At 34.8% G+C, this 9,850-nt stretch overlaps 1 protein-coding gene across 5 annotated transcripts in view; it reads right to left on the bottom strand.

Annotated features, from left to right (window-relative positions):
- Positions 1-6,823: 6,823 nt before the first annotated feature.
- Positions 6,824-9,850, bottom strand: part of LOC148013698 (S-adenosyl-L-methionine-dependent methyltransferases superfamily protein) — a 65,761-nt gene continuing 62,734 nt past the window's right edge. The window contains exons 7-8 of one of the 5 annotated variants that reach the window (XR_015688863.1): positions 9,615-9,819; positions 6,824-7,104 (exon numbers count right to left, since the gene is read on the bottom strand). Coding sequence is in view for 4 of the 5 variants with exons in the window: in XM_087668049.1 (XP_087524175.1) it covers positions 9,748-9,823 (76 nt within the window). In the remaining variant the exon portion in view is untranslated. Of the gene's footprint in view, positions 7,105-8,485; positions 9,824-9,850 lie in introns of those variants that run through there. The other 4 variants (XM_087668050.1, XM_087668049.1, XM_087668048.1 and 1 more) reach the window with 4 other exon arrangements.

Below are 9,850 nucleotides of genomic sequence, written 5' to 3'. Positions count from 1 at the left end.
AAGGGAAGGAAATGCATGTAATAAACAAGTTACCTTGAAAGAAAGATTGTAAATAACATGATCAAATTGGTTTCTAAATCTCACTAATGTACATTTAATAACATTTATAGTATTGAACTTCATCGTGAGCATGTAACAATGACCTCATGACCTAATAAAAGCCCATTATCCGAGCCTTTTGAAAGGTGTTATTTAGCAATAATTAATAATCAAACTTCTTGAATCATATATTATAAAAACTAAATTCATACTATTAAGAAACCAATTATTAAAAATGGAATGCTAAACAAGCACCAACTAACAATCCTCCACTTATGTTTAAATGTAAGTAGATGTTTGCATAGTCACATACCTATTGGTACTACATCTAGTGTCACTACTTCAAGAACTATAAGAAAACATATCTAATTCTCCATTTGAAGACTAAAATATTGTGAACTCTCTAGTGAAAACAAAAACTCAACTAAAAATATGTGCGTTGAAATTATGCATGTTCCCCTTTGAATATATACTACCCAAAATGGACTCGTCTAAGTTACAAGGTTTCTCTTTTCCCTAATTAAATTGTATTTTACTAGAATTACTTGATATGTATCGTGCTCAATGGTGTGATACAAATCACTCCTTTCCATCCATTTGTATCATGTACACTCTATTGTAATTGAGTTCCCTTTGTGTTCTAAACATGAAAGGTTTAAAGGTTGCTAATGTTGATTCTTGATATGGTATAATCAATTTCACTTTTTGGTAACACTATTTCTACTAGTAAGCATACAACAAACGAAATTAATCATAGACCAAACTAAGTGAACTCTTCAAGGATTAGTTTTTCCCAAATAATAGGACAACTAACCTAGAAATCACTCACTAACCACAATCCTAAATCCTACACCTCACATGCAAGGACTGATCTTGCCACACATAAGGCATAAAGACCGGGCTACACCAAAAATAGCACATATAATAGTAGCACGTCAAAAAGTGCTTCTAGATACTATGATGCTCTTGTACAAAGTAAGGCAAATAAGGAAAATACGTTAGCACAATTTGAATAATCATAGTGAGTATTAAGGGTCCTACTATCAATATCACGTATTTAGAACTACTCTTAGCCAACAAAGGAAAGATAGCTTAATCCATGCAATACAAGGTGCCAAAAATACGTTCCAACATGGTGTATATCTAAAGGCCCAACACATCCCAATAGTGAGACCCATGGCCTAATTAGTAGATCAGTTCTAGGCCACTTCTTAAGGACAATGTGCAACTAGGTGTTAACAAGGGTGTATTCACGGGGGATTCACTAGTAGTAATAAGGAGACGTCACCTGCATGCAAGAAATATATGAAAATACCCCTTATCTACCCCCTATTTATGGGACGGCCTTACCTTATAAAATGTACATTTCTTCCCTTAAATAACCCCCCTCCCTTACACTCACGTGGTACCATACTGTAAACCCTAGTGGACCCCCTGGGGGTGTATTACCCAACAGAATCCCCCAAATAAATTACCACTAAATTTGGAAAGCTTGATATTTTAACCACACTTGAGCCATTGGATGTCATATTTCACAATTGCCTTACTAGGCTATAAAACAGGCCCACAAGGGCCCATTGAGCTATCTAGATTCCTATCTTGAATAGAACCATTGTGCATTTTAATGCTAGCTTTCTCATTTCTTAATGTTAGTGTTTTCTACTCAATTTGGTTATTTTCATTAATGTGCAATCAAATCCAAATACTTACATGATAGTTAAAATTGGAAAAATGAAATTTGCATAGTAAGTATTCCCTCATTGGACATGTCTTAAACTTTCAACATCCAAGAGTTTTCCTAGTCCGCATCCTCGCATCATGAATTTTTGTTCTTCTTTCTTTTTTATTTCCTTCTAGAGTTTTTCTCTTCATCAATATTGGGCTCACTTGTAGTTAATTAAAGATAATACTTTAGTTATAAGTGAGGACATCTTGGCAATCTAACCATGCCATGTTGAACTTGTGTGTACTAATGTTAGTATTTCTACTATGGCCATTTGGGGAGTTGAATGAAAATTTTGAAGTTATTGATCATGGAAAATGTGGAGATCTGAGGAACTAATTACATTTAGAGGGTTTATAGATTGTTGACCATGAACTCTATAGTTTGCAACCATGCATACTAGATGATCAAATATCAAGTTTTGCTAGAAATTTTCTAATGATTTGCCACAATCTAACTACTTTTTTCCTTGTTACTAGATAGAAATTTTCTAGTGATTTGCCCCATTCTAACTAAATTCAAGTAGTAATTCTTTGGTATGACTTTCTTTTTCAAATTCTAATGGCACAAATAGAAATGCAAATTTGAAAAGGTGAGCTCCTTGAAGGGAGACTTGACAAAAATTAATCCTTGCATAAGGAAACATATTCAATTGCATTAATTTTCTCAAATGCTTTAAATAATTTAAATATGAGATAAAAGTTCAAGAACCTTGATTTTCATTTTTTGGCCTTTAATCAAATTTTTACAACTTATTCATATGAAAGATATGCATGCACTTTGCGTTGTGAATTACATTTCATATTTGAATGATTTTCATGTTCAATATTCAAGGAGAGAGACCAAATTATCCACATACATGCAACTCTACTTCACTTCATCATAAATTTAAATATTTTTTGTTTTATCAACTATAAAAATATTAATTAATTAGGAAAATAGTTTAACTAAAATATTTAAATATAAATAAATAAAGTTATCATATATAAAATAAATCTTTTCTTTATGTTTCATTTCTCCTCGCAATTCACTCTTTAGCAACTAACTAGGATACGTGCCAACCTTATCTAGGGTTTTCTCAAGTCACTTGGCCACCCTATCATCTTGTGTTGAAACTAGGATCTATAAATGTAATGCTCATTAATGACCTCCTCATATGGGGGACTCACAAAAATAGAGTCAACTCTTAGCTACATAGCTACCTAAGGGGTGGAGCATTGATCTCCAATATTATTTGGACTCTTTACAATCCCATTTCTAGCCTCCATATGTGCTTAGGACCTTTGCATAAAAATAAAGTATTTCATGTATTCTTATTTTGTTATTACTTTTATTTATAGTCGTGTGTTCCTCTATACTCCTCTATACTTGTTTCAAGTGCCTATACTTCTCTATGGGATGATCTACCATTCTCTATACTTCTCTATACTCCTCTATAGTCATATGCTTATTATTTATTTTGCTATAGGCACCTGAAACAAGTCTCTATACTCTAGAGGATTATAGAGACTTATCTAGATCTACCATGTAATCTATGGAATGATCTACCATTCTCTCTACTCCTCTATACATTAAAATAATAAATAAAACAAGTATAGAGAAGTATAGAGAAGTACAGAGGAGCACATGACGATAAATAGATTTGGGATTATTTATTCATGTAATCTATGGGATGATCTACCATTCTCTATACTCGTCAATACTTGTTTATGTCTCTATACTCCTCTAGAAGAGCTTTCAATGTTGAATTATTTACTAATTCCTTGGATTGATTTGTTACCTTTTTAGCAAAACAAACATACGTGAGAACTATTTAAACTCACTTTCAACTACTTGGTTGTAATGAGCTAAAAATATGATTTGTTATGGATTCCCTCCAAATGAATAAGTTGTCCCTCATTGACAAACTCCATTATAGCTAGGGAAATTTCCATATTAATCCTTCCTAATTGTGTCAATCAATCATAGTCCAATACCACATCAATAGGGCCCATGTTTAAGGCAATCTCCAACCAAGTGTGGGGGGTCTTTAGAGAACTCTGGGTGCTAATTTTCTCATCACCATTGGCTACCTGAACTTTTATGGGTGGTTGTAATTTAGTGGGAAGACAATGCAGTTGGTTCATTGCTTGCTCTAGACCTATCTCTATGCATCCATGGATATTGAATAGGCTCAAGTGATGGTAGACAATGGCTTGCTATTCTCTTGTCCACCTAGATCAAAAGGTATGTGACCACCTAGATCAAAAGGAAAACCCTTACTAAGGGTCATAGAATTGGTCTTGCCCACTGACATTATCAAAATCCTCATTTTCATCATTGTGTACCATAGGTGGAACTTCCTCTTCATCACCTAACTCTTCAATTATAAGCATACTATTCACCTTAGCCTTCTTGTATACATATTTGTTGGCATGATTAGTAATATACTTTTTTCCACATTAGGTCTTTCTTCTTGCACTCTCTGAAAATATCCACATCAATGAATCTCTATGGCTAGCCTATTTTCATCTCGTTTGCTCTCCACTTTGGAGATAACCGCTATCTTGAAATTCCCTTACTGCTTTGTTCATTAAAAGATGGATAAGTTAAAACTTTGGGGTTGCTATATGACACATAATTGCCTCCAAAAGTTCCCCCACACTGTCCATGTTTTATGGAAACTTTGGTCTATCCAAAAATTCGTTGAGTATTTACATCCCTTCTATACTTGAAAGTATACCCCTCAACCAACTCTATCACTTGAAAGAGAGTGAAGGGCCTTTGAGCCATAGTATTTGCCAATACACTAGGTTCCAACCCATAAATATACTTGTGCAATTTACATTTTCACTAACACTCTCTACCTAAATGGTTAGATTCAAAAGTTGTCTGTTGGTATACTCCCTCACTATTAAGCTTATTCAATCGAGTTGATACCATCTTAACTTTTCTTTCTCTACAAGTGAGACAAACACTTGGGCCATTTGAGCTTTTGAAATCTTCCCATCCATGAATTTGTTGATTTTCCCTCTTCACATATCCCTACCATGTATGTGCAAAGCCGTCTAACTGAAGTGTAGCAAAGCCTTATGTTTGTCTAATTGTGGATAAATGTCAAAATAAGACTTTAGCTTTGATATTTATTCTTCAAGATTAGATGGGGAAGAACAATCTCGTCCATTGTACTGGGTCATACCAATCTTGTCATGGAGTTTTCTTTCAATAAATGCTTGTTGCCTATTAGAAGCTTGATGAGCATTGTAATGTTGGACCAAATAACTTCCATCTTGATCTAAATTTGAATTTTTTTATCAACAACAAACTTACTAAGAATTGTAATGTTGGTCCAAAGAAATTCCATTGTGATCTAGATTGTTTTAAAAAAACTCCTTTCGAATGAAAGTTGAAATCTACCCACAAGTAGTTGTCCTCTTAGCCCTTGGGATTTTGTAACATGAATGCTTGCAGAAATGAGAAGGCTCTTCAACCTCAAAACAACTATTAGAAATACCCTTCCTTCCAATAATACCCAGCTATGAATTTAAATTCAAAGGCTATAATGGCTGCCTAGCTTCAAATTTATCTATGCTCTCCTTATCAACCAATTATAATGCCACCAATTGAGATATTTGAGCCCTAAGCTTATCCAAGGATTCCTTAGCTAATTGGGTCATATGATCAACAATCCCCTTTGTTTGAGAACTAGAATGGGACCATTTGCTCACCCATGTGATCAATTTTTAATACTAATTCAAAATGTTTCACTAAATATCAAGTCTCATGATTGCATAAGATTGCATTGAAAATGTTGTAAGCTCCATACTCTTCTGAATCCTCGTGATGGACTTCTTGAGTATGCTCAATCATATAGTCCCTAGTTTGTTGGTGTACATCCCATGTTCCCTACCATTTTCACACCAAATCGACTATCATTTACTTTGCTTTTACCCATGTTTCCTACCATTTTCAGGTGTTATCTACTAGACCTACTATCACAAAAATGGCAATAACTTTTTATGTATATCCAAATGTTGAACTTCCTACTTCAAATTGAAGGTAGCAATGTCCTCTTCGAGATGAGCTATTAAGTTTTTCATTCAAATAAGGAGAGGATATTTTAAAATGGCCTTTTTGCAATAATATCAATTGAAGATTATTACTCCTCAATAGGTAATATCGAATATGACCCCTTTAAAGCCTGAAATTCTTTGATTCTAAACTTGATTAAGAAATATGAAACTACATGAAAAGACAAGTTCATTGTATACTTTTAAATTGAAGAAAGGAATCTTGAACTCAATTTAATATAATGGCAAGAGGATTCCCTAATGGTTGTTTATACTCTCTTACTAAAGTTTTCCATATTATTCCTATACATTGACTTTTTTAAGCTATTGATATTGTTATACTCTTTACTTAAAGACTGTCCAAATTCATGCCATTCACACACTTTAAAAATGAGATGAAGTTCCTAAATTCAACTCTCAATGCTCGCATATGGAAACCTACATATACAACCATAAGTATGCACCACACTAGAGAAAAAGGCATCAAATAGCATGATTATTGAAAAATGTCTTATACAATGAAAAAGAATCAAAAAGAACTCTATACTATAGTGCCACTTCAAAAGAACTTAGAACACTAATCTCAAGCTAAAAATATTATTTTCCTGGAGTGTCAGACCAAAACCTAGGTCACATTCATAACATAGAGGTTGTGCACAATTTTAAATCATTAACAATCAAGCATATTCCTATCCCCTTATTTCCCATTTGTCCTTCATACATGTCGTAGAACCATCTTATTTATTTTTCTATTAAACCTAACGTTAGCACTTAACATAGCATGAGAGATCATCGCAATACACATTACTTTTTTGCAAAATGCCATTCTATTGGTATCATTATGCATCTTAACTATTGCTAATGCTATGCTATTTCCAAAACAAAGAATTCATTTGAAAAGGCCCCTTTTAGAATCAAGGCCTTTCTAGCTTATTAGGAACCCTCTAATCTAATGACTAGTAAACAAGAGAAATCAAGAATAGGTATATCCACTAGCCACCCTCAAGCTCAAAGGGGATCACATTAAACAATAAAGCCATCTATGCATTTGCCTTGGTGTCCCATACGACCAAGAGGTATGTCTACATAGGCATTGCTAAGAAATATTACATATTAGTCGTGTAAGCCCCTTTATATATTTGAGGTAATTCTAATATCCACTAGTATAAAAATCTCATTTTATTGGTGAGTTTGCATGTGGATCTCTTATAATTTAACCACCCCTAATGAGTATAACCTCTATGTAGCTGGAAGGCAATCATTATCACATATTGGAGGTAATTCTAACGCCTCCTAGAAACAAAAAGTAGCCATTTTATTGGAGGCTCTCTCTCTCTCTCTCTCTCTCTCTCTCTCTCTCTCTCTCTCTCTCTCTCTCTCTCTCTCTCTCTCTCTCTCTCTCTATTTAACCACCTATACTAACACAATTACAAATGTGATTCCCATGTCACTGTAGATTACAAGATGTAAAAGCATGACATTAGTTGACTAACATTATAGAACACGTGTATAACAAGTGACCACCTGGAGGGTGTGACTCCACACCAATGCCTTGCTCTAAAAAGATGGAGTAGCAAACTAAGTTCACACACTCCAAAAAAAATTCGAGATAATGTAATGGCATAAAAAGAGAGCCACATTCTACCTATGCAAGATTGCCAAGAGGGGAGGGCTCTTCGACTTGAACTTTCTAAATGAACTGCTCTATTTCAATTTTGTACATTTTATGACCCCATCATGCTTGCCTTAGCCCCAAGCATTAGGCCTCCCAAGACACCCTTAAACTTATGTACTTGTGCATTCTAAGACACCTCATGGTTTATTCAAGGCATGACTCCACACCAATCCAACCCTAGAAAGAAGACAAAATAGTTGGCCAAGTTCACTCTTAAGAACGAATTCGATGTACTGTAATGGCATCACAATAGCCACACGAAACCTATACAAGACTCTCGAGGAGAGTTCTTCCACTCAAAACTTCCTAGACGAACTTTCATGTTTCAACTTACTGCATTTTATGACCATCACTTAGCTTGCCTTAAACCCTTCTAAAACATTGGATGTTGGTTGAAATGAAATAAATGAAATTTATGTTGAATAGTCTCACCTAACTTTCAAGTTCATTTGTAATATATTATTTTTCCACTTGTTTTCACTTAAAGATGTGCTTCAAAAATATGTGCTAATTCAATGAAGCTAGGTTCATTAGCTTCACATATTCAATTCAATGCATCAACGATTCAATTCAAGCTCCCTTTTCCATTATTAGATTGACAACAAAATCTTGCATTAATTCAACCCATCTCATTCTTTTCCACCTCCAATCTTGCTAACCACATAGCATTTCGAAGGTTGGTCAACCAAAACCATGATTGAGACCATGGAGTTAAACCTCCTACTCTTCACCATTTAATGCTTCAAACCAACCCACCTAGAAAACAAACCTTTCTACAACAAAATCACTAGCATTAGTCACACCAATAAGACATGCTTGCACTAGACTAAGTCAATACAAATATATCCTCAACTAAAAATTTTCAAAGTCTCAAATTCATTCTACATCTCATCAAATTGAAAGAATTGGTTTTAAGGTTATAAAAAGGAAAAACAAACTTTGAATAACCTTTAAAGAGATTTCAACAAAACGCCACAAATCCTACAAAGCATCTCAACCAAACTATTTTGAGAATTGGCCATTTTTCACCTTTTCAAACCGAATTTTATTGGCCTATGCACAAGATTTTGTTATTACAAAATTCCAACTATAAACTTCAATAGAATCTCTTTGCTTAACTTTCATAAGACCTCCTTGAGATGGTTCTTATGCTACATCATAGTTTTTTAGTATATCAATATTTCATCTAAGAATGCCACTATGCATTTTTCCAAAAAATCCCAAAACAACTCGTCTCTTAGAAAGGTAGCAACCACATTAATGAGGCCAAAAGGTGACATGGTGATAGTAAACAAAGCCTATCACACACTAGATCGAAGGACTTGGTCACATACCAATTCATCATTACTTCTTTATTCCATTATCAACATGTTGGGGAGTGTCTTTAAACGAGAGGGTAATATGACACAACTGGCATTATTGCAAAGACTCATTAAATGCACAATGACCTAATATTGGAGACACAAGGTTACTGATGCTTGATGACTTATTAATTAAGGCTTTTATTTCTCCAAGCAAGATGCACTTGATTACAATTTACCACCCATTCAAGTAAATATATGTTGATTGTTTTCCTTTTGGTAGAGCATGCAGAGATAGAATAATACCCCAAAGGCATGACAACTATGTGTTGACCAGCTCAATTCGTGCAATATCACCATAGGATTAGCTCAAAGCAAGCTACCACTAGTCTAGGGGTCTAGTGCTAGAGATGGGCATAGACTCCCTATGCAGAAACCTGTTTGGATGGGGCACTTTACTGGGTGAGGACTCCGGTGATCCTTTCTCGAGTCCCAGGTTACTTGGGTCCCTAAACTATATGCTTGGTACCTATCCCTGCCATCCCAAAGCTATCAACCAAAGGGAGTGGAACATAGTCTGAACAAACCACGGGCTTAAGCATTTGGCCCTATGATAGCATTTGCATAACCTGGCTGTGCGTTGTGCATACCCGACTTAAAATAAAACAAAATAGACATGGTTGGAAAGCAACCTCCACTTATTTACGTTGCACAAACCCTTTACCTATGTACAACACACTAGTTATAACCAATATCTACAAAAGCCAACCCATCAAGAACTTCAAAGGTTCACCATGAAGAATGATATCGATGTAGATGCATCAAACCTTGAAGGTCTTCTTGGTAGCTTTCTATCATTTTGGCAATGATACATGGGGTCCAACAAGAGCTGCCACTAAAACTTCTACTACTTTGATATGGCTGTTGCATGTGCGTGTTTTATGACCAGAAGCAAAACGACTACCAATCTTCAAACGTCTCTTCATCTCCAGCATCTTCTAAAAGTTCTATCTCCATCATCACCTTTCTAACCTGTCTAACAGAGTAAAAAATTGTTTTGTGA

This window comes from Lygodium microphyllum, chromosome 26, assembly GCF_053477565.2.
Source record: "Lygodium microphyllum isolate KBCC chromosome 26, Lygodium_microphyllum_v1.1.10, whole genome shotgun sequence".
NCBI classification, from domain to species: Eukaryota; Viridiplantae; Streptophyta; class Polypodiopsida; order Schizaeales; family Lygodiaceae; genus Lygodium; species Lygodium microphyllum.
Note: the sequence above shows the minus strand (reverse complement) of the source record. Positions and strands in the feature narration are given on the sequence as shown.